This window comes from Moschus berezovskii, chromosome 20 (genome assembly GCF_049115385.1).
Source record: "Moschus berezovskii isolate FMDL1 chromosome 20, NW_MosBer_1.0, whole genome shotgun sequence".
Classification (NCBI taxonomy): domain Eukaryota; kingdom Metazoa; phylum Chordata; class Mammalia; order Artiodactyla; family Moschidae; genus Moschus; species Moschus berezovskii.
Genome location: NC_142479.1, coordinates 73334081 through 73359194, shown reverse-complemented (window position 1 = coordinate 73359194; position 25114 = coordinate 73334081). Strand labels below are relative to the sequence as shown.

General features: G+C 49.1%; 1 protein-coding gene across 9 annotated transcripts in view; it reads left to right on the top strand.

The window, feature by feature from the left end:
* The window catches only part of CEP112 (centrosomal protein 112), a 323150-nt gene that overhangs the window by 252831 nt on the left and 45205 nt on the right, over positions 1-25114 (top strand). For 8 of the 9 annotated variants that reach the window (XM_055408770.2, XM_088829417.1, XM_055408774.2 and 5 more), the window contains one exon: positions 6652-6801. In XM_055408770.2, coding sequence (XP_055264745.2) covers positions 6652-6801 — 150 coding nt within the window. Of the gene's footprint in view, positions 1-338; positions 1208-6651; positions 6802-25114 lie in introns of those variants that run through there. The other variant, XM_055408771.2, reaches the window with a different exon arrangement.

Here is a 25114-nt window from a genome sequence, read left to right as displayed (position 1 = left end):
AATATGATTGAAAGGACTGATGCTGAAGCTCTAATATTTTGGTCTTCTGAAGTAAAGAGCTGACTCATTGGAAAAGACCCTGATGCTGGGAAAAATTGAGGGCAGGAGGAAAGGGTGTCAGGGGATGAGATGGTTGGATGGCATCACTGACTCAGTGGACACTTGCTGTAGTTAGTCGCTCAGTTGTGTCCGACTCTTTGCGACCCCATGGACTATAGCCAACCAGGCCCCCTCTGTCCGTGGGATTCTCCAGGCAAGAATACTGGAGTGGGTTGCCATGCCCTCCTCCAGGGGATCTTCCCAACCCAAGGATCGAACCCAGGTCTCCCACATTGCAGGAGGATTCTTTACTGTCTGAGCCACCAGAGAAGCCCCTCAGTGGACATGAATTTGGACAAACTCCAAGATACAATGAGGGACCAGAAGGCCTTTTGTGCTGCAGTCCACGGGGTTGCAAAGAGTCAGACACAACTGAGTGGCTGAACAGCAACAGCAAAAGGCTGATTAACAACAAGATTCAAAATGGCAAGTATACTGAATTAAATTAGCAGCTCAACTGTTGACTCCTTTTGGGGGAAAGAAAATTTACAAGGCCGAGCCCCATCGATCGTGTCGTGCTGTGTGTTGTTACTGCAGTAGTTTTAGTAGAAGGTTTTCTGCACAAGTTGTTGTAAAGATCTCCTTTGGTACCACCCAGGGGATTCCAAGCATTCCTTAGCTGTGTGAGTCATTCTGGAATAAACAAATACTGATTTTCATCTTACCAATGGCGAGATTAAGCCATTTCATTTTGTAGACATCATATCTAATGATTTTTTAAATCAGCTTTTCTTGGTATTTTCGCCGTGAGTACAGTGCGATGTGGCAGTCAGCTGAAACGTTTGTGCCTTTCTCCAGGTGTTACAGGCAGCACCACAGCACAGCGATAATAAAATTAATAAATGTGTGGGTCCCTGGTGATATTGACTGGAGGAGGAAATGCCCCATGGACAGAGGAGCCTGGTGGGCTAGAGTCCAGGGCGTCGCCAAGAGTCGGACATGACTGAGCAGCTAAACGACAGCAGCCGCGATCACAATGAGGCAGTCAGCCCTCGTTCACAGGAGCTCGGGTTAGAAACTCTTCCTGGCCCCATTTTTCGTTTGAGAGAACTGGGACTCAGGGAGGTGAGGTCACACAGGTGAGCACGTGACTAAGCCAGCAGCCAGCCTCTTCCAGCTGGAACGGAAGCTCTTAGCTGACAGCACCCCTCTGACCCAGCCCTCACGTTTTTAATGTGGCATAACTCTGCTGAACAGCTATGAAATGTCTTAGGTTCTACAGTTACTGGTAAAATGTCCATATACTATATAGTCCCCATCCCATCGGGAAAGTAAGACGTCTTTGTCTAAGTGAAGGCTGATGTTTTTATCTGAAAGCTGAAGGCAATTCTTGATTGCCCTTCTCCCAAGAAAGAAAACAGGGAGATGTTCTTTTTAATCCAGTGAGAAAGGTTCTTCTAATCAAAAGAAATCTTATTACTCCAAGAGCTAAACTAGAACATGAAAACACCCCAGCTGGCATCCCCTCAGATCCTGCTTGTGGTGCGTTGTGCTAAGTCGGGAGGCGGGAGGCAGCTGAGAGTGAGAGGCAAGACGGCTGATGGAAATGCCAGGATGAGCAGGGTGTTGACGTTTATCTCAGGAAAGGCGTGAAGGAGCCTGACTAGTCCTCAGTGAAATAGATGGAACCTGAGTGGTGTGGAAGCACCCCGAGCCTTCCGAATACCTGCCCCACCACTCGGGTAACCGCGAGCCCGTTACCTGCCGCCTCCGGAGTTCCCTGTGCTCACTTGTGAAACAAGGAGCAGCTGTACCCTCAGAGCCACTCGGCGCAGGGAGGGCCTGGGACTCGGTGAAGGCCTTGGTGCTGTGAGTTCTCACCGGAGCTCGAGAGACAGGAGAGGAGGGGCGGAGGATGGAAAAGAATGGAAGGAGCAAGAAACTGGTTATTTTAAATTTGTTTTGGGGTGCTCAAGAATAGATGAAACCTCCCTCCAAAATCTGGAGAGGCGGTGGGGACGTGCAGCAGGCAGGGAGCAGAAATCAGCTGTGACCGCCATCACGCACTGTGACCGCCACCATCCGTAAGTGAAGGGTAGGGCCACCTCCGGAGAAAGGGTCCCCCCAGCCTGACCTTCTCGTAAGAGGCGGGATGGGCTGACAGGACAAACGTTCCATTTGCCCACCACAGTGGAAAGCTTGACGTGCGTGTGAGCACGTGTGTATGTTTCCATCTGTGAACTGGCATTTGCGAAGCACTGGCCTACAAGCCAGTCAGTTCAAAGAGGCAGATGATTTAAAAATAAACATTATGAGATGAAACTGCAGGCTGACTTTCACTGTTTTCCCGAGATAGTTTGCTGGAATCTCTAACTGGTATCTCAGCTGAGGGGAGTGCCAAAAGCAAAGCTGCTTAACTGTTTATCAGATTTTTTAAAATCCTTCTCTCAAAAAAAAAATAAAGTAGTAAGATGAACGCATTAGTAATGAATGCATGGTACCTAGGGGAGCATCAGGTTAAATTTGGAAAATATTTTAAATATTTTCCTCCCTTGAAGGAAGTTACTCCATCCTTAAGATTTTATCAAGCTGTAGGACCTCATGGCCGGAGAAGGCAATGGCAAGCCACTCCAGTACTCTTGCCTAGAAAATCCCATGGATGGAGGAGCCTGGTGGGCTGCAGTCCATGGGGTCGCTGAGGGTCGGACACGACTGAGCGACTTCACTTTCACTTTTCACTTTCACACATTGGAGAAGGAAATGGCAGCCCACTCCAGTGTTCTTGCCTGGAGAATCCCAGGGACGGGGGAGCCTGGTGGGCTTCCGTCTATGGGGTCACACAGAGTCGGACACGACTGAAGCGACTCAGCAGCAGCAGCTCGTGGCCCCTGCGCCCTCGCAGACCCGGGACGTTGCCCCCGACTCCCCCCGCAGAAGGCTCAGTGCCCCCGTTGGTGGCGCCGGCACCCTTCCGGGCACCCTGCCTGGCACCCTCCCGGGCACCCTCCCGGGCACCCTCCCGGGCACCCTCCCTGGCACCCTCCCGGGCACCCGCCCACAGAGCTTCCACCAGGGCCGCGCTTGTTCTCTGTCATCTTAGTCTCACACGCTGACCTTGCTTCTTCATCTTCCCCACTCAGCTGACTTGGCTGGTGGCCATTCTTCACAGAGAAATCTTGCCGTCTTACGGGAATGCAGACAGTGTGGGGAAGCTCTGGCAGAGCCCACCCGTGGCCCCTGCGCCCCTGCTAGTGCAGAGCGGAGCCCAGGCACAGCCCCCTGCCCGTGCCCCTGTCTTCCATCACCCTGCCCAGCCACACGGAGGGCATGGGCACCCCCTCCCTCCTACTCCTAGGATCTTTCTTCGGTGTTTGCCAAACCCTGCCAAGTGCATTGTACTTTAAAGAAGAGTTTTATGAAAATCTTGACTATACTATGATCTGAAAAGCAATAATTAAAAATGAAAGCCTGCCCTCTATTTAGAGCCCTGTTACTTTTGAGACCTAGTAAGACCGCTGACATTTATGCAGAGTAGAAATTGCTTGACGGTAATGATGAACCATCATAGCTTTCAAAGGTTAGGTTGCTCCCATCATTAGCTCCATATAACTTTGCTTTTGCTTCCCCAAATACTAATTTCCAGTATCCATGTGGAAGTGTTCTGACCCACTTCCTCTAAAGCTAAGATGTTTAGTTGAGTTGTGGCATTTTGTTCTATGATTTCTAATACGATTCAGTCAAAACCAGTCGGGTCTGGTTATGATTGTGGATCTCAGTTTTCATTCTTCTCAGGAACTTCGTGCATTATCAATCTGTGAAAAGACCGTGTGTGCGAGCTTAGCCCATGTCCGACTCTTTATGGCCCCATAGACTGTAGCGCTGCAGGCTCCTCTATCCATGGAAGTTTCCAGGCAAGAATCCTGGAGTGGGTTGCCATTTCCTCCTCCATGGGGTCTTCCCGACCCAGGGATCAAACCTGTGTGTCTTGTGTCAGCAGGTGGATTCTTTACCACTGAGCCACCTGGGAAGCCCTGTGAAACCCTATGAAAAGACTAGATCATCTCAATATAATCATACTACAATCATAATACAGCTGTGGATCACAGTCCCACAACTTCAGCTCCTATCAAGTGCCTGTAAAGTGCACTGAAAAGAACGTGGCCTGTCTCGCGCGCGAGGGCCACAGCCGAGGCCTGATTAACCCGGTCAGCGTGAGAACTTCTCAGGCTCAGAGAAAACCTGAAGCTGCTTCTAAAGTTACCCACGTTTCAGTCACCTCTCTAAATCCATCACATCTGTCAGCCTCTCAAACAATTTCACTGTGAGGCATTTTACCTAAAGTGTTTTGAAACTCTTCCTGTATCATCTTCATAAGTTTTAAAATGCAGCTTTCCAAAGATAATCTCATTATTTCTCCCAAAGGAACCTGATTATTCCCGCAAAGAATGTAAGGTTTCATTTTCTAACGAAAGCAAGCGTGTTCCATTCAGAACATCCTGCACTTCACCCGGTGTTCCTTCTAAAACACACAGTGACTTCTTTTTGATGAATGCATGTCATAAATCTTCTGAAAGGAAGAAACCCATATCTCATGTCCTTGTGGTCATTTGAAGAGCTCCCAAATATTTTTTTTATCTTCAGTCTTGGTCAATTAGAAGCGAATCTAAATCTTAGTAATTTGTAAAGACACGAAGTTACTTTGTGCTTTAACAATACATCGTGTAATCATGGTGAGGGATGTACAAATCGACATGTGATGAAATTGCACAGAAATAAACACACACGCACAGTGAACACACGACAGAACTCGACTCGTCACTTCTACCACGTTTTAGTTTACTCAACTTGAAACACTGCAATAGTCACTGAAATAGTTCTTTTTACTATTTGGCCCCAAGTTCTTACGAAATATCCATCTTGGGTTTCATGTTGGGCCAAGGAAATCTGGCTCCTCCTTATCTCTGGCTCTGTGACGGCGAGCTGATCATTCTGTGCCTCGGTTTTTGACATTTACTCTGAGAATTTAACCTTCCCTGTTTCGTAGAAGTGCTATGAGAATGAACTGAATTGATGCCAACTTGGAAACATTTAATCAGAATTCAAAAAACAGATGAAAACATCTTCATTCTCAGTAAATGAATCCCTCTGCTCCTTGCAGAAGGTTCCAGTTTGCATTTAAAAAGTTAGTATATTTTGTCATTTATCTCACACTTGTCTTCTGTTTGATTCTTCTCGAGTTCTTGAACCTAGTCACAGTGAGCTTGTACGCATCTCAAAGCATAAATGTTCCTTTTTGGGGTGAATGCTCTGTGTTTGTCAGTGTGTGTGTGCGCTCCGTCATGCAATCGTGTCCGACTCTTCAACCCTGCGGATTGTAGCCCACAGGCTCCTCTGTCCACGCAAGCGTACTGGAGTGGGTTGCCATGCCCTTCTCCAGGGGATCTTCCCAACCCAGGGACTGAACCCACATCTCTTGTGTCCCCTGATTTGGCGGGTGGCATCTTTACCACTAGCACCACCTGGGAAGTCCATGTCAGTCGTGACAGCTAATGTTTCTACAGGACTTGGCTTCTGGAAGACTCCAGACAGTTTCTGTTTACTGCCTCATAATACTGTACTCTAGTTTTGTTATCAAAACACAGTTGAAAAACTGAGCTTCAAGGAAAACACAGAACTAAGTGGTCCAGTGTTTCTCACCAACCAGCCCTTCTCCAGTAGACCCAAACGTATAAGGGCCTAACGCACGATGAAAGTTGTTTCTTATTTTATTAGAAGGAAAACCGTTTCCTGTTTCTGAAAGGAAGTTCGTTGAATTGCTGTTGAATTTTACAGGAAGCGGAGATATCCAAACCCAAAAATGAGTAATGCTCCCAGTAAACCTATTAAAGAGAAAGGGCCCTCACCTGATTATTTGCGACCACGGAGGGGGACCCAGTGATGGAAGAGAGCCAGTCCTCAAATGTAGAGAAGCCACAGCAGTCTATATGAGTCAGGAAGAAAGCAGCCTGTTGGGAGCACTATCAGGATGAACTCCTCTTCAATCCCAAAACCTTGTTTAAAAGGAAGGGAGGGCAGGAGCTAGCTGAGAGGAAGCGCCTAGCACAGCAGCCCCCCGGGTGATGCTGCCTTCTGGTCCCGCGCTGGGCTTCCTCTGCCTCTGCTTCTCTCTCTGTGGGAGATGGGCAATGACAGTGCTGGCCGCACAGAATGGAGGTGCTTAGCACAGCACACGAGCGTGAGCGCACACTCAAACCGGTTGTGTAGAACTAGGTGGCTAGGAAGAGTGGCCTCTCTGATGATTTTCTCTGGTTATTAGAGTTCAAAGTATTATGAAAGGCAAAATAGCTTTCTTTTTTCCCACTCCAGCAAGAATGTTTCTCGGTAAAATAAATGCTGACACATTTCGTATTTTCGGGATCACAGATGTTCTTTCCCCCGATGAGCAAATCCTGTGGAATGTTATAGTGGAACAGCTTCCAGGCGTGTTTGGTTCAGCAGTGCTCACCATGCGCAGCTCTCCCGTGGGGAGTCTCTGCGAGCGCGCCCGGGAGGCCCGATGCACGAGGCGGGCCGCGTCCGAGGCCCGAGTCGCAGCGCGCGCTCTCGTTGCAGGTGATCGCCGAGCTGCAGGGCACCGTCTCCTCGCTGCGGGAGGACAGCAGCCGGCAGCAGCTCGCGGCCGAGCGGCGGCTCCAGGACGTCGTGCACAAGTTTGAAGACGAGAAGCAGCAGCTGATCAGAGAGAACGCGCGAGCCGTCCAGGTAAGGCGCTTTCGCGCGGTTGCCTGCGGGCGAGGCGGCTGCGGGCACCAGCGTCCGGCGATCGCCGGCCTCGCGTGCGCTGGGCCCTGACGCGGCCGGCCCTGCGAGGCCACGTGCGCGCGGGGACAGGCCACTGCAAGCCCGGCGCGCTCACAGCCGACACATGCTAGAGAGCCGCCCCATGCCCACCCAGGCCCCTTGGAGCCACCTCTGGCCAGAGCGAGCGCGTTGGCACCGCTGGCGGGTAAACGCACAGGCAGCCCAGCTTACCTGCCCCTGCGCACCGCGCCCCCAACCCTGCGGGGGTCTGACACCCGCTCTGTGCCGGGTGAGCCCCTGGGCCGGTCCTGACTTCACCGCAGAGAACATGGATGAAAGCCCCTGCATCATGCGAGGTTTAACGTGAGGATGAGCGTCCGGAGCCTTTATGAGTAACACTTAAAGACAACAAACCGTGTGTTAAAGAATTCCCGGCAAATGATTATTTTTCAGTCACTTGACTTTGTTACAACAGTGCTGAGCGCATGTAGGGCAATCATATCAGTACAAAGCATAGAAAAAGAAAGGGAGCGTTTGGGCTTTCTCACACGTTTTCTGCCCATTCCCTCCGCCTTTCTCTCTTCTGGCCTGTTGTAGGCCAGCCGTGTGATTTGGGGGAAAGTGAGTGTCAGCGGTGCTTGCTTTTTCATATGTACCCTTTACGCCCAGACAGTGGTGAATAGAAGGAAAAACCCTAAGATGTGGACAAAACCTTGGAGGCCAGTACACCCTGACTCCTGACCAGGGGTGAGGATGTATTTCGTCGTTCATGAGATTTTTCCCTGTATTTTTCCATCTGTGAGCATTTCTTTTCCCCCCTACATGTGATGAGATGAAAAAAAGGTATTTCTTTTTTCATATTCTGATTTTTTTTAATCTTTGAATTTTCATTTATAAATGCAGGAAAAAGTCCCCATTGGTCTATAGAACTCTTTTGCTTTGTATGAACTAAGTTGACGACTTTCTTTCAATTCTTTTGCTATATAAAGATTTCATTTTAAGTGAATTTCTTTTCTACTTGAAATCCAAATATTGCATGGTAGGTAATTTCCAAATTTTAAATAAATAATTGGATGTGAACATATGTAAAAGAGAAAACATCAATTTACTCCATAACAATGTAATTCCTAGAACTGTTTCTTAAAGATTAAAAAAATCTTGAAAGAAATATAATGCATATAACTTCCTAGTTTTAATTGTATCTTTTTGCAGTTGTAATCCATTTACTTGTTAAAACGGAAAAATCTTCTGATCATAATTTCCAGCCAACCGTCAAATCATAAAGACTGAAGTTGAAGTTAAAAGATGACAGACATTGACACACATACATTGGGCTTCCCTAGTGGCTGGGTGGGTAAAGAATCCACCTTCAATGCAGGAGATACAGTAGACACAGGTTCGATCTGTGAGTTGGGAAGATCCCCTGGAGAAGGAAATGGCAACCTGCTCCAGTATTCTTGCCTGGAAAACCCCACGGATAGAGGAGCCTGGCGGGCTACAGTCCATGGGGTCACAAAGAGTCGGACATGACTAAGCACGCAGACACGGCATACATATATATATATATATATATTTGTAATATATAATGAGCAAAACTTAGATACCTGAAAATACTTAAAATTGCAATGTAGATAAGGTATGGTTGAGTTTTGATTCATTCATTTATACTATGATTGAAGTGCACGACTTTTCCTTTACTAACCTGTATCAGTGTTAATGTGTTAACACCTGTTGCCTTGCTTTTTTTTGGAGGGGGGGGGGCTATGTCACAAAAAATATTGAGAATGATAGCTAGTATTTCTTCAACAAGTACTGTGTACCAGGCTTTCTGCCGAACATTTCCATTCATCCCATGTTCCATTGTCTCATTTAAGCCTTATAAGTGGTCTTGACGAGGAAGGCATTTCCATTGTCCCATCTTACAGATGGAAGAGTCAAGGCTCTGGGGTGAAGTGACCACCAAGGACAGGTTGAGTGTCTTCTGACGCGAGAGCCTCGGCGATTTTACCGTGCACAGAAGCCCCGTGTCCACACTGCCTGTGACAGTCAGTGCCCGGGTGCATCGGCGAGCTTGGGAGCCCTTGCTCTCGTTTCCTGGCTGCCTGAAGTCGTTCCTCTCGGCATTCTAGTCGTGTTTGTTTTGTGGACGCAGATACATGGATGGAATTGGATACTCAGAGAGAGACACAGTCACCAGACAGTTTTCTGAGACCAGGCACCTTTGTCTGCATATGCATTCATATGTTTGTAGCGTTAGATTAATGTACTTAAATGTCGGTTGTCAGCAGTGCTGTAAGAACAGTGTGCTTGCTGCCTGTGAAGTGTGCCTCTGCCCACCTTCCGGGTTGGAGGATGGGGTGGGCGGTAGACCCAGCGGCAGGCGGAGCAGGCCATTGGAGGGTTCCCTTGGGTATGCAGGCCTTTCATCACAGTGAGGTGTTCGGGGAAGACGGAGGTGTTGAGTAGGCCGAAAAACACGCTTACAGGGCCGCCAGTCTGCAGACTAGTTCGGAGTACCTCTTACTATTCAGTCACCCCAGAGACATGCTGTTTCCAGGGTCCACCTTGCATGGCAGGTAAAGATGCTCCAGGAGCTTTAGCCAGAAGGATGCTCCTTCTTGCGCTCACATGTCTATCACGGAGCTCCCGTCGCGGGAAAGGCCCCTGCAGCACCAGCATTCCCATCCATGCTGTGCTTTCCACCCTAGCACATCAGCTGAAAACTGAGCAATGCAGAAAGCGAAGCTGGAGAAGGATCTTAAAGATGTTCACAAGATAGTTTTCAATGAAAATGCAATTTACACAACATAAAGTACGTAAGAGATCGTCTTTGCCCCCCAAAAGTACATGTAAAGAGAAGAAAGACTGGAATTATGTGTCAGCATTTTGCTGGTGGATGCTGTTAGCGGTGGAATTTGTGGTAATTTTCCTCTCTTATCTTAGCTCTATACTTTAGTTCTTTTTTAAATTAGCTTATTTGACTGGAGAATAATTACTTTACAATATTGTGATGGTTTTTGCCATACCTCAGCATGAATTGGCCACAGGTATACCAGTGTCCCCCCACACTTTAGTTCTAACAACACTGTTGCAACAAGAGAGTAACCATTGTTTACTAGAAAAGAAAGCGCCTTAGCCTGAAGGAGGACATCAGGGAATCCTGCAGGTGAGGCCCACAGTGGGCATGAGCCTTGCTGTCTAGGAGACAAGGAGGGGAACATGCTATGGAGGGAACTCTTGGGGCGTAGAGAGAGTTCTAGAAACACGGTCACACGAGCAGATCCTTTACATTGAAGTACACCCGGTCTCGAGAGCAGAAGTCCTCATCACTGTTCACTGCTTCAGTTCATCCTGAGCTTAGAGTCAAGCTTCTGAAGAGGTCTGTCACTGCCGTGTAACAAGCTGCCCCAGAACCTGGGGGTTTAGAGCAACAGCTGTGTCATGCGCGCGAGTCTCCGAGTCGGGGAACGTGGGCGTGGCGGGCGGGCAGCTCTGCGCAGTCAGCGTGCTTCTCCCGGAAGCGGGCTGGGCTGCGGTGCCCAGGGCCATGCACGGCCTCTTTTGTTTTAAGAAAATCTCCTCTATTGTTTTTGTAAAAATGGATAATGGCATATGCTCGTGAATAATTCCAACTGCAGTGGGGAAAGAGAAAAAGACCTGAAGTCACCCCAGAGTTCATCACCCGGAAGTAGCCGACCGCTTTAGCAGTCAGCTGAGGTCATTTCAGGTGCCCGACTGTTGTAGGGAGAAAGGAGAACCAGCTGGACTGGTGAGCTGGGTAACACTCTAGAGTGTGTGTTTGTGTTAGGCTTAGAAAAAATCTCAAGTTGATTTTACTTAAATTCAGCAGATGGGTGAATCTAGAGTAAAACAGGAAGAACTGTTAAACTTTGGGGCAGAATTTGAGTTTGGGGTGAAAACTGAGCTCCTTAGAATAACACCCGTGTCCCTTGACCCTCTCCATCCTCTTGCCTGGGGTGTACATGCTCTGGGTTTACAATACTCACAGTTTGTCTCTAGCCGTAACCTTACTTAATACCCACACTGTCTTTAAAGGATGTGGTGCTTCCCACTAGGCCTTTTATTATCAGCCTTCCACACTCCCACCCCTGAACTTCTTACTTTCCTGTGGTTCCAAATGAGCTGGAGTTCATGCGCAAGTGGCTCCTTCAAGACTCACGGTGCTGCCTTCCCCGGGTTTTTCCGTGTTTAAGGGTGTCTTCCGGGACGCCCCTGGCAATCCAGCGCTTAGGAACCCATGTTCCAATGCACGGTGTGAGGGTTCGGTCCCTCGTTGGGAAACTAAGATCCCGCATGCCTTACGGCAAAAAAAACCCCGTAAAAACAACAGAAGCAATGTTGTAATAAATTCAGTAAAGACTAAAAGTGACCCATATCCAAAAAAAAAAATCTTAAAAAAAAAGTTTTTAAAAAGTCTGTTGATTAACTCTTATGTTTGAATGACCTGTGAGATGGACATAGTATCCTTATCTTCATTTTCACTTGAAAACTTGGACATTGCTCACCTGGCACATAAAACTGCCATGGGGAAAAGTAGGCAAGGGTTGAGCTTTCCCAGGTCTGTGGTTTGCTTTTTCTAGGGGATTCCTGAAGAAGTCTGTCTTTATCATTAAGCTTAATAGATTAACACGGATAAATTCTGCTTTTAACCAGGATCCCCCTAAATGCTAAGCTTTCCATATCAACTCTCTCTGAAGTGCAGCGAACCTCCCCTCCGTATAACACTTACTGGTAGTCTCTGCATTTTCTGGAGCCTCAGGAAGGGGCGGGAAAGCTGGAGCAGAGGGTGTCGCAGGCTGGTTGAGCTGACTGCTCTTTGAGTTCACACTGCCTTAAAGTGTGGAGCAGTGGCATGTCATCCTGGGGATTGAGTTGTCCCAATTTAGTGTCCATATACTGTGGTTTTTCCAGTAGTCATGTACAGACATGAGAGTTAGACCGTAAGGAAGGCTGAGCACTGAAGAATTGATGCTTTCAAACTCTGGTGCTTGACTAGACACTTGAAAGTCCCTTGAACAGCAAGGAGCTCAGACCAGTCAATCCTCAAGGAAATCAGTCCTGAACATTCATTGGAAAAACTGATGCTTGAGCTGAAGCTCCAATACTTTGGCCAACTGATGTGAAGAGCCAGCTCATTTGGAAAAAACCCTGATGCTGGGAAAGATTGAGGGCGGGAGGGAGAGGAGGCAACAGGCAGTAGAGGATGAGACGGTTAGATGGCATCGTCGACTCAATGGACATGGGTTTGAGCAAACTCCGGGAGATGGCAAAGGACAGGGAAGCCCAGTGTGCTGCAGTCCGTAGGGTTGCAAAGAGTCAGACACAGTGTAGCAACTGAACAACGACGATTTTAATTTCTGACACAGTAAATATTATAGATATAACCCACATACACAAAACCTCCTTGGGATTCTTTATTTCTTAAAAGTGTAAAGGGGACCAGAGACCAAAACCTTTGAGACTCGCTTGTCTAGACGTTGCCCTTCTCGACCTGTTCAGCAGCCTGCCCTGTACCTCCGTGCGCCCTGTGGTGATACGGGCTCCACGTAGAGTCCTTTCCCTCAAGGTTTCAACGTCATCTTCTGTGAGGTGTCTCGGTGAGAGGCTCACGCCAGATTTGTTCCTTCCCCTAGTGAGGTTTCCACTGCCCCCTGCTGCTGTCCCCAAGTCCTCATCCAGAACCTTGCTGTGGGACGTGTTCTGCACCCTGGGATCTGCACGTGGAGGTGACGTGGAGCTTATCTTTATCTGTGGGTGGGGGCAACACGCAGCACCCAGACCCACGTGCAGCGTGACGCATACGAACCTCCTGAACGGGGCAGACAGAAACTGAAGACGCCCTCGCACCGTCCAGAACAGTTGGTGGTCCTGAGAGGACTGCAAAGAGGAGGTCGTGGCCGGATTCTGCTTCCTTCTGTCACCGAGCAGACCCTAAGTTTCTTAGCACAAGCACTTACCGCTGGGTTTGTTTCGGTGGAAGTTATAGAAATAGACTGAATAATTGAATGATGAAAAGTGAAAGTGCAAGTCGCTCAGTCGTGTCCGACTCTTTGCGAGTCCATGGGGTGCTCCAGGCCGGAGTACTGGCGTGGGTAGCCATTCTCTTCTCCGGGGGATCTTCCCAACCCAGGGGTGAACCCAAGTCTCCTGCATTGCAGGCAGATTCTTTAGCAGCCGATGTTACCTCTTAAATTAAGGCCCTGGAAAGGAATCACATCCCTTCATTCTCAAGTTATTTTGTTGGTGGCAGCAAGCTCGTGAATGCTTTGTGCTGTGGTAGCAGATACTTGAAAACAGCTCAGATTTGCGCTGGCAGATTTGTGTTTTGCCTCCTAGGCAGATTCTAATCAAACCCCCTCACCATGTTTACACAGCATCTCTGTTCTCCAGACCCAAGGCTGCCCACCAGAGCCGGCCGTGTGAGCGTCCGTCAGCACCGCCCCTGAACTCACACCGGTCGGTGGGGGACGTGGGCAGAGGCGGTTCTGCAGGAGGACCGGAGCTCTCCTCCGGCATCAGGCACCCCCAGGCCGAGTCCTCGCTTTGAAGCTGGTGGATTGAAAGTGCCTCGCTGTGAAGCCAGATGTCCGAGAAGAGATTTCACATTGCAGAGAGGTGGTGTAAAATTTTCGCTCGCAGGCACAGAAAAGAGATTTTAGAGCTGGGACGCTCCTCTGCCTTGGCCGCTGCCTGGAGTTTATAAGGAAAGGTCGCTGCTAGGGGGCCGTCGAGAAATCTGGTCTGTGTTACCAGCAGGGCTGGAGAGGGGAAAGAGCATTTCATAAGGTTGGGCAATTCTTGCTGTGCTGAAAGCTCACAGGAATCCACTGCCCAGAGAACAGAATTGCAGACCTCATTGCGGGGTTTCAGGGACGTTGAGAAACAGGGAGCCATCCCAGAGCCTGGCGTCAAACAGCCCTGCTTGGAACCTGCTCACCATCTAATCTTCATCTCCCCCGTGCTCATCCTAAGGGCGTGGAGGGCAGGCTGTCTTGGTGCCCTCTGGAGCTGGAATTAATAATGCCAAGAAGAGAAATGGATTTTCCATCCCACCCAAGGTGACTTGCCTGCCCATGCAGAGAGGAAGATAGCCATCCAATCCTAGCAGCGTCAGGTGGGAGCACCGCTTTCCCAGGAAGGGTGCTCTGGGCGTCAGGCTGGGCACTGCGGGCGTGGGGCGCAGTCATAGGTGGGCAGAGGGGCGAGCGGCCTCCCCGCGAGTATCCCAGCCCTGCCTCTCCTCCAGCTCTGTTCCCTGGAAGATCTCTGCTCTACTTCAAGACGAGTCGAAGGCCATTTGTTCAGTGGAAGACACCTTCAAGCACCATGAAGAGCATTGTCGGCCCCTAGACCCAGGTCTGCGTGTAATAACAGGGAACTGAGCAGAGTTGGGTGAGTGAATGTGAGCAGGCCTGGGGAGGGCGGACACGGGCAGGAGCAGGGGGCCTCCGCCGACGCCTGTGCCCCGCAGAAGAGCAGAGTCGGTCCGGGACTGCGTGGGTCCCACAACCACCGCGCGGTCCAAACTGGGAATGGCTCTGGTTCCTCAGATGCTGGGATATAGGTGCATCCTTCAGCTTTTTTCCTTTCCGTTCCGTTCTGTCGCTCAGTCGTGTCCGACTCTTTGCGACCCCGTGGACTGTAGCCTACCAGGCTTCTCCGTCCATGGGATTCTCCAGGCAAGAATACTGGAGTGGGTTACCATTTCCTTCTCCAGGGGATCTTCCCGACCCAGGGATCGAACCCGGGTCTCCCGCGTTGGAGGCAGATGCTTTAACCTCTGAGCCACCAGGGAAGCCTTTAATACATAAAAAAATTAACAAATAACTGGAAATATTTTTACCCTTAATAATTCTGAACTCCTGAAAGATGATGCTGTGGAAGTGCTGCACTCAATATGCCAGCAAATTTGGAAGACTCAGCAGTGGCCACAGGACTGGAAAAGGTCAGTCTTCACTCCAATCCCAAAGAAAGGCAATGCCAAAGAATGGTCAAACTACCGCACAATTGCACTCATCTCACATGCTAGTAAAGTCATGCTCAAAATTCTCCAAGCCAGGCTTCGGCAATATGTGAGCCGTGAACTTCCAGATGTTCAAGCAGGTTTTAGAAAAGGCAGAGGCACCAGAGATCAAATTGCCAACATCCGCTGGATCATGGAGAAAGCAATAGAGTTCCAGAAAAACATCTATTTCTGCTTCATCGACTATGCCAAAGCCTTTGACTGTGTGGATCACAATAAACTGGAAAATTCTAAAAGAGATGAGAATACCAGACCACCTGACCTGCCTCTTGAGAAACCTGTATGCAGGTCAGGAAGCTACAGTTAGAATTGTACATGGAACAACAGACTGGTTCCAAATAGGAAAAGGAATACATCAAGGTTGTATATTGTCACCCTGCTTATTTAACTTATATTCAGAGTACATCATGAGGAACGCTGGGCTGGAGGAAGCACAAGCTGGAATCAAGATTGCCAGGAGAAATATCAATAACCTCAGATATGCAGATGACACCACCCTTATGGCAGAAAGTGAAGAGGAACTCAAAAGCCTCCTGATGAGAGTGAAAGAGGAGAGTGAAAAGGTTGGCTTGAAGCTCAACATTCAGAAAACAAAGATCATGGCATCTGGTCCCATCTACTTCATGAGAAATAGATGGGGAAACAGTGGAAACAGTGTCAGACTTTATTTTTGGGGGCTCCAAAATCACTGTGGATGCTGATTGCAGCCATGAAATTAAAAGACGCTTGCTCCTTGGAAGGAAAGTTATGACCAACCTAGATAGCATATTAAAAAGCAGAGACATTGCTTTGCCAACAAAGGTCCGTCTAGTCAAGGCTATGGTTTTTCCAGTGGTTATGTATGGATGTGAGCGTTGGACTGTGAAGAAAGCTGATCGCCGAAGAATTGATGCTTTTGAACTGTGGTGCTGGAGAAGACTCTTGAGAGTCCCTTGGACTGCAAGGAGATCCAACCAGTCCATCCTAAAAGAGATCAATCCTGGGTGTTCATTGGAAGGACTGATGCTAAAGCTGAAACTCCAATACTTTGGCCGCCTCATGCGACGAGTTGACTCACTGGAAAAGACTCTGATGCTGGGAGGGATTGGGGGCGGGAGGAGAAGGGGACGACAGAGAATGAGATGGCTGGATGGCATCACTGACTCGATGGACATGAGTTTGAGTGAACTCCGGGAGTTGGTGATGGACAGGGAGGCCTGGCGTGCTGTGATTCATGGGGTCGCAAAGAGTCGGACACGACTGAGCGACTGAACTGAACTGAATCCAAAGCTGTTTCAAAGTCAGTATGATGACCTGCAGTGTGTAATTTCATCGTTACCTAAGCAGCCACAGCTGACGTGACGGAATGATTGCTGTGCTTTATAACATAGCCTTCCAGCCCCAGTCCCCACGGCTGCGAGGACGTCCCCCGCCCCAAGCCAGGACCGGAGGGACAGACGGTGGCCGGACGGCTCTGCACCGTCTTTGATTCACTCTCGGGCTGCCGGGCCCCTCCTGCTCTGCTTTCTCTGAGGCACTGAGTCAGCTCTCCCACGTGTCCCCCAGGCCCCTTTTCTATTCCCAGCATGATGTAGCTGTTGAGGTCTGAACCAGTGGTGCTTTCCCATCTCTAGTGCCCACCCCCAACTCCATGCAGCATTGAACATACTGACCCACAACTTTCCCTCTAGAGCAGGGCTTGGAGAACCTTCCCCCTAAGAGGGCTGGAGAGTCAATATTCTGGGGTCATACAGTCTCCGTCACAGTGACCCAGCTCCTGGTGCTATGCTGTGCAAGCCTCAGACAGTTTGTTAACAAGTGGGCGAGGCTGTGTTCCAATAAAACTTTATTTAGGAGAACAGGCTGGGTGCAGACATAGCTCACTGGCCGCAGTCTTCCCTCCGGGATCGGGGAGCTCAGGCCGCTCCTAGCTGGCGGGTCTCCTCTGCTGGGCTTGCACCCCCCACATGGGCGTCCTCAGGTCCGGGCTGGGCTTTGCGGACCCTCTCCCGACACGGTGAGCTCGTCTCCCCTGTGACTCTGGCTGTCACTTCTGTCGTGATGTTTGCCGGAAGCCTCGCCTGATCCTGGTCGGGCCCCACGGCTCCCATCTTCTGCCGGAGATGGCCTGCCACTTCCCGCTCAGTAACTGCAGCCTCAAGAGAGCACCTCCAAGCTGGCTCATCCTTCCCACCCGGAGGGGCCACCCCCAGCCGTGCTGTTTCCTGGTGGACACTTCGGGTTCATCTTTGGCCTTCTGCCTTCATCCCCATTTGTCTCAAGCGTGTCACTGGAGTCCCTGAAGGCATTCCCCACCCCTCCGATAGGACCCTACTCAGAGCCCTTCTCAGCTTGCGATGGTGAAAGACAGCCTCCCTCAGCTGCTGTCCGTGCCAGAAGGCTCTCAGCTCTGCCCAGCACAAGGCACTCTGCCAGAGGAGCCCTGGATCACTGGTTTTCCTGCCTCACAAGGAGAGCTTTGGGATCACCAGGAGGAGGCTCGCCCGCCAGAGGAGCAGAAGAGCAAGGCTATGGACACAGGTTCACAGACGAAAAGTAACATCCAGCAAACGTGTGAGGAGTGGCTGACTCTCATCCCTGATTTGGGCCTGGCTGCCACCTGATGGGCGTGAATGCTGACCCTGAAAAAGTACCCAGTGATGTATCATCACTGGAAGTTCAAATCAGCGCCGCCTCTGGAAGTCGGTGTGACAGAAGCTGCTGCCGTGTCAGACGCACACCACTGGAACCTTTGGTGCCACTCATAGGAGTGTATCCCACGGATACACTTGCAAAGCTCTGCAGTATCTTTGTAGCCTTATTTGAGAGAAAAGATAGGGAGAAATAAGTGATGCTACATGAAAGCAACGAGATACTTTGTTGTTGTTCAGTGGCTAAGAGTCCTACGCTCCGTGACCTCACGGACTCCAGCACGCCAGGCTCCCCCGTCCTCCACTGTCCCCCAGAGTGTGCACTGAGTCGGCAATGCCATCCAGCCATCTCACCCACTGCCACCCCCTTCTTCTTGGGCCTCCAGTCTCTCCCAGCCACAGGGCCTTTTCCAGGGGGTCAGCTCTTCACATCAGGTGGCCAAAGTGTTGGAGCCTCAGCTTCAGCCTCAGTCCTTCCAGTGAATATTCAGGGTTGATGTCTTTAGGATGGACTGGTTTGATCTTGCAGTCCAAGGGACTCTCCAGCGTCTTCTCCAGCACCACAGTTTGAAAGCATCAATTAAAGAATGAAGTTTGAAGGCAGTTTTCACTGCCTTTGAAAGCGAGGCAAGATTGCCAACATGTAGAAAAGAATGCGGCACATCACGTACATTTAAAGTTGCCTGATGGGTCTCCTTGAACATCTGGGAGTTCACGGTTTACATACTGCTGAAGCCTGGCTTGGAGAATTTTGAGCATGACTTTACTAGCGTGTGAGATGAGTGCAATTGTGCGGTAGTTTGAGCATTCTTTGGCATTGCCTTTCTTTGGGATTGGAATGAAGACTGACCTCTTCCAGTCCTGTGGCCACTGCTGAGTTTTCCAAATCTGCTGGCATATTGAGTGCAGCACTTTCACAGCATCATCTTTCAAGACTTGAAATAGCTCAACTGGAATTCCATCACCACCACTAGCTTTGTTCGTAGTGATGCTTTCTAAGGCCCACTTGACTTCACATTCCAAGATGTCTGGCTCTAGGTCAGTGATCACATTATCGTGACTATCTTGGTCGTGAAGATCTTTTTTGTACAGTTCTTCTGTGTATTCCTGCCACCTCTTCTTAATATCTTCTGCTTCTGTTAGGTCCATACCATTTCTGTCCTTTATCGAGCCCATCTTTGCATGAAAAGTTCCCTTGGAATCTCTAATTTTCTTGAAGAGGTCTCTTGTTTTTCCTATTCTGTTGTTTTCCTCTATTTCTTTGCATTGATCACTGAGGAAGGCTTTCTTATCTCTCCTTGCTATTCTTTGGAACTCTGCATTCAGATGCTTATATCTTTCCTTTTCTCCTTTGCTTTTCGCCTCTCTTCTTTTTACAGCTATTTGTAAGGCCTCCTCAGACAGCCATTTCGCTCTTTTGCATTTCTTTTCCATGTTCAAGCAGGTTTTAGAAAAGGCAGAGGCACCAGAGATCAAATTGCCAACATCCGCTGGATCATGGAGAAAGCAAGAGAGTTTCAGAAAAACATCTATTTCTGCTTCATTGACTATGCCAAAGCCTTTGACTGTGTGGATCACAATAAACTGTGGAACATTCTGAAAGAGATGGGAATCCCAGACCACCTGACCTGCCTCTTGAGAAACCTGTATGCAGGTCAGGAAGCAACAGTTAGAACCGGTCATGGAACAACAGACTGGTTCCAAATAGGAAAAGGAGTGCGTCAAGGTTGTATATTGTCACCTTGCTTATTTAACTTATATGCAGAGTACATCATGAGGAACGCTGGGCTGGAAGAAGCACAAGCTGGAATCAAGATTGCTGGGAGAAATATCAATAACCTCAGATATGCAGATGACACTACCCTTATGGCAGAAAGTGAAGAGGAACTCAAAAGCCTCTTGATGAAAGTGAAAGAGGAGAGTGAAAAGGTTGGCTTGAAGCTCAACATTCAGAAAACAAAGATCATGGCGTCTGGTCCCATCACTTCATGGGAAATAGATGGAAAAACAGTGGAAACAGTGTCAGACTTTGTTTTTTTGGGCTCCAAAATCACTGCAGATGCTGATTGCAGCCATGAAATTAAAAGACGCTTGCTCCTTGGAAGGAAAGTTATGACCAACCTTGATAGTATATTAAAAAGCAGAGACATTACTTTGCCGACCAAGGTCCGTCTAGTCAAGGCAATGGTTTTTCCCGTGGTCATGTATGGATGTGAGAGTTGGACTGTGAAGAAAGCTGATCGCCGAAGAATCGATGCTTTTGAACTGTGGTGTTGGAGAAGACTCTTGAGAGTCCCTTATACTGCAAGGAGATCCAACCAGTCCATTCTAAAGGAGATCAATCCTGGATGTTCATTGGAGGGACTGATGCTAAAGCTGAAACTCCAATACTTTGGCCACCTCATGAGACGAGTTGACTCACTGGAAAAGACTCTGATGCTGGGAAAGGTTGGGGGCGGGAGGAGAAGGGGACGACGGAGAATGAGATGGCTGGATGGCATCACCGACTCTGTGGACATGAGTTTGAGTGTACTCCGGGAGTTGGTGATGGACAGGGAGGCCTGGCGTGCAGTGATTCATGGGGTCGCGGAGAGTCGGACACGACTGAGCGACTGAAAGAAAGAAGAAAGAAAGATGGGTCTCAAAAATGGGGCAAGGGGGCAGGTGGCCTCCAGCGCAGGCCACCTTGATGAGGGGCGTAACTCATACATGTAGAAAAGAATGCGGCACATCACGTACATTTAAAACTGCCTGATGGGTCTCAAAAATGGGGCAAGGGGGCAGTGGCCTCCAGCGCAGGCCACCTTGATGAGGGGCGTAACTCATACACGTTTGTGGCTGTGTTTCCCGTGATCCTACATCGACATGCGCCGGTTGGGGTATGGATATCCGATGAAAAATGGAAATGGATTGCACGTTTATGTGTATATGTGTGTATTGGTATGTGTGTGTGTGTGTGTGTGTGTGTGTCTGTGTAGTTTTCAAAAAAAAAGATAGAATGCATATGTTGGGTTGGCCAGAAAGCTCATTTGGGATTTTCTGTGAGATGCTGTGTAAAAACCGGAACAAACTTTCTGGCCAATGCAATGCATACGTATTTACATACACGTATATTCTTCAATAGTCACACAGTCTTAGGAAAAAAGTGAAACTGTGAATAATAAGCGGTTGTACTCTCATAACTGACTCTCCAGAATGTGCCTTGTAAATCATGGAAAAATTTTAAGACAAGCCTTGCTCATTTTGCTTTACGTTTACGTAGTGTTATTTTTAGGGGATTTGTTGCATTAAAGACGTAGAACATGTAGAGAGCTAACTTTACACAGAATTTCTAGAGAACTAAATCAATTCAGTAAATTAACAAGGATAAGCCTAGTTTTTATAATTAATTTTCCAAAAGCATATAATGAGGAAAAAAATTCATGTGATGTCGTCATGCCATCAAAAAAGACCAAAATGTCATTTCCAGGGCTGTCAGCAGGAGTCGTTTGCTGTCATGGCAGCTGAGACTAGAGATCTGGAGCAAGCGCAATTGGGGTGGTTAGTGGGTTGCAGGAATGCTTTAATGTTGGAAGCACAGAGGAAAGAGAGGAATTAAAAACAAAGACACAGCCCTCATTTTTTTCAAGAGAAGCAAAACCCTTTTGCTTTTATGTCTCTGTCACTTGCTCCAGGATCCTTCATGAAGCCCTCTAACCACCTAAATAAATATTCATATGGCTGCTCAACATCTCATTAATAAACCAAGATTTGGTGGTAACATATTTCAGAGTAACATATGATTTGCATCTCACCCTTGTTTAACTTTAAATCTCAAGCAATTAATAAATTAGACTCGAGAGGTTTTTAAGAAGTAACATCTTACACGCACCACAAATTGCATTATTTTTATGTGTAAATAATGATGAAAGGGGAGATTGTTCCTTTGATGTCTATAAACTACACTGTGAAATATGCAGAGAACATTCTCGAGTTCAGTTGCAGCCAAAACAAATAGACTAGTTCATAAAACAGAGCAGCAGCATTCTTAGAAGCAAGCGTTCCTTTTTCTTTTCCTCCCAGCTCTTTTTCCATCATATATCCTCGCCATTCCTCAGGGCAGATTCATTCCAAGTTCAAAAGCGGTGCTGGCCTGTGTTTCCTCACCCCGAGAGCTGGGGTCCTTCTCAAGCTCTTCCCAGTAAACTTGTCTTCCCGTCGAGCTCAGACCAGACCTCAGCTGGACAGCCAGTTCCCCGCAGGGAATCATTTTTGTCAGCAATATTCCATTATTGCTCAAAAAGCCAATTACTTCAAATGTTAGCAAACACTCAGTGTTCCTCAGAGAGATATATTTACTGACTTCTCTATTTTCCAAGCTGGCTTATCTAGCTCCCTTTGTTTTTAAATAGTATCTGCAGATCCTTGTTTACAGTCTGCATCTGACCTGATTTTTCCTTTGAGATAGTCAATAAAACAGCACCTTGTAAGTACTCGTCCCCCAGGGGAAGGTTGTAGAAGTGGTTGGGCTCCTGCTGGAATGAGGAACAAGTCCTGACTAACATCACGATGAATATCACGAGGTGGTTCATGTTCCACATCAGGCATGTCTTCCTCCTCGAACAGAGCGTGTGACTAAGATTACACACGAGGCAGTCATGTACAGATGTGAGAGTTGGTCCATAAATGTGGCTGAGTGCCAAAGGATTGATGTCTTTGAACTGTGGTGCTGGAGAAGACTCTTGAGAGTCCCTGGAACTGCAAGGAAATCCAACCAGTCCATCCTAAAGGAAATCAACCCTGAATATTCATTGGAAGGACTGATGCTAAAGCTGAAGCTCCCAATACGTGGGCCAACTGATGCCAAGAGCTGACTCACTGGAAAAGACCCTGATTGAGGGCAGGAGGAGAAGGGGGCGACAGAGGATGAGATGGTTGGATGGCATCACCAGCTCAATGGACATGAATTTGAGCAAGCTCCTGGGAGATAGTGGAGGACAGAAGAGCCTGGCATCGCAGTCCATGGGGTCGCAGAGAGTCGGACATGACCAAGTGACTGAACAACAAGACACGCTGGACTGGAGACCCCGGAGGTGTACACTTGACCTCTAGTCCCTCCGGGTGGGACAGCGGGTCTTCTCCACAGGATTGGCTTTGCTGCAGCCCCATCATGGCCTCACTGACACGTCCACCGTTCACCATCTTAGCCCAAAGCCTTTTCACTAACACTGATCCTGAGCTCCGATCCTAAGCTACCTTTTCTCTGGCTGAATTTTAATTCTAATTTCTTTTCATCTGATGGTGGTTTTCTACTTGAGTTCACCATCTTCCTGTTCAAATCCATTGTTCACTTACTCTTAAAGCTTAATGAGCAGAGTACTAAATACAGTGGATGCTTGTGAAACCGCCTCCTTTTACACCAGCTACAGCCCAGTCCCATAACACCTCATTGATTAACAGTATCTTCAAGTGGAAAAGACTCGGAGAGGACTGGCCCCTACCTGCGTCCTCCCACCCTCACCCCCACCCCGCCCCACAAATTAAAGGCCTGAGCCCGTGGAGGGGGCGGTGTGGTCCTCTCCACACAGCTGTTGGCAGCATCAGGCCTTGCAGCCTTTCCCTCGTGCTCACTGTATCCAAACACACATGAAAATGGAAATAAAGGAAAATGCATTTTACTGTAAAACCGACATGAGCTGCCGGAATGGATGAAGCGTCTCCTCACGGCCATGCATGGCTCCCGTGACTCCCCCTGACCGGGGGTTCAGCAAAGCCAGCACTTGTTTGGATGTTTAAGGAGCATTTCCCTCGGTGGCTGGCTCCATCGCTTGCTATGATTTTTAAACTATCACCGAGTGTCCTTGGAATCAGAATATTCAAGGTCAATTTAGAATAGAGGTGAGGGTTCGAGAAGCAACTCTCTGGCCCCTCAGTAATTTAAAGAGCGTTCCAAAGGAAGGAAACTGGTGAATAACCACTCCTCACCATCTCGCAGGCCTGGGCTCTGCAGACACTTAGGCCAAGACTGATTTGTGAGAGTTTGTTTTCCAAGAGGAGACTGGTTGTTTTAAGGATCCGCTGGGTTCGATTGCTTTATTTCTATGGTCAGTGAACAAAGGAAAGCTGTTTACACAGCAGCCTGCTGTGTTTTTGGAAGACACTGAGTGGAAATGGCCGGCTCTGGGTTCCTTTGAGCAATTTTCCAACCTCTGCTGCACTGGGAAGCGTGACCTGAAGTCCTGCCTTTCTGTTGCATCTGCTTCGTTTTTCTGAGGCTCGAAGAATCCTCCTTGACGTGCTCGCATGTGCTGCATTTCAGAAGTGGGCGGGCGGGCCTTCCGGACATGGACTCTGGAGCGGAGACTGCGTGGGTCCAAACCCTGCCTCCACCGTCTGGAAGCTGTGGGGCCTCAGACAAGTCACCTCAGCTCTCTGCCCCGCTCTCCTCATGTCAGGAAACCATACACTAATACGTGCGGGAATGGCAGTGAGAAGTAAACGGCTTCCTGCCTGAGCAGTGTGAAGAACAGTGCTTCTACTCAGTAAGTCCTACATATACATCACTGGTGGAGAAGGGAAAGGCGCCATTCCAGGGTTCTTGCCTGGAGACCCCCATGGACAGAGAAGCCTGCCGGGCTACGGTCCATGAGGTTGCAAAGAGTCAGACATGACTGAAGTGACAGCACGCACGCGTACATCACTGGAGAAGGAAATAGCAACCCATTCCAGTCATCTTGCCCGGAAAATTCCACGGACAGAGGAACGTGGCGGGCTGCAGCCCCTGGGGTCTTGTCTCTGCCCTGACTCTGGGCAGGCGCTGCCCCCAGGCTGGACCCGCCTGTCCCCGCGCCACCCCCAGAGCCCCGTTCACTTCTGGGGTCCTTGGAGACCCGGGCTGTCACAGGCCCGCGGGGTTCCGCATCCCCCGCCGTCCGGCACCGCGCCCAGGTGGGCGGCCAGCCCGGCATCGGTCCCCTGCCCCGCCCGTTCCTGCTCTCTCTGCGTCTCCTCTCCGTGCCTGTTCCCGGAAAGATTTCCTTGATGGGGGCCTCCCGAGACTGACTTAGTCTCCGTACTCCAGGCCCGCCTGTGGGCTCTCTCCCCACAGCGTGGACAGAGGATTGTGGACGCGGGAGCGCGGACACAGGGCAGGCTGAGAGCCGGGCCTCTGCTCCTCCCCAGACTCCCAGCCCCAGCAGGGCAGGGCCGCTCACCGCAGTGGAGTCCAGCCTGGAGCAGAGCTGCGTGGGCGCCCGGCGCGCACGTGCTGGCTCACCAGTGGTCACTGCCGATAAAGCCAGCCCCAGCGTCCCCTCGGTGTGGGCTGCATGAGCAGTGGAAACAGAGCTCCTCTTGAAAGACTTTCTTTTTAAATTTTATGGGAGTTCATGCAGTGTTGCGTTGGTTTCGGTGTACAGCACAGTGACCCAGTTATACATATACATTTGTTTTTTCAGATTCTTCTGCCATATAAGTTACCGTAGAGTTTTGAGAAAAGTTTCCTGTGCTGTCCAGTGGGTGCTGGTTGATAATCTCTTTTCTATGCAGTGGTGTGTATGTATTCATCCCAGACTCCTGGTGTATCCCTCCCCGCAGCCTTTCCTCTTGGGGAACGTAAGCC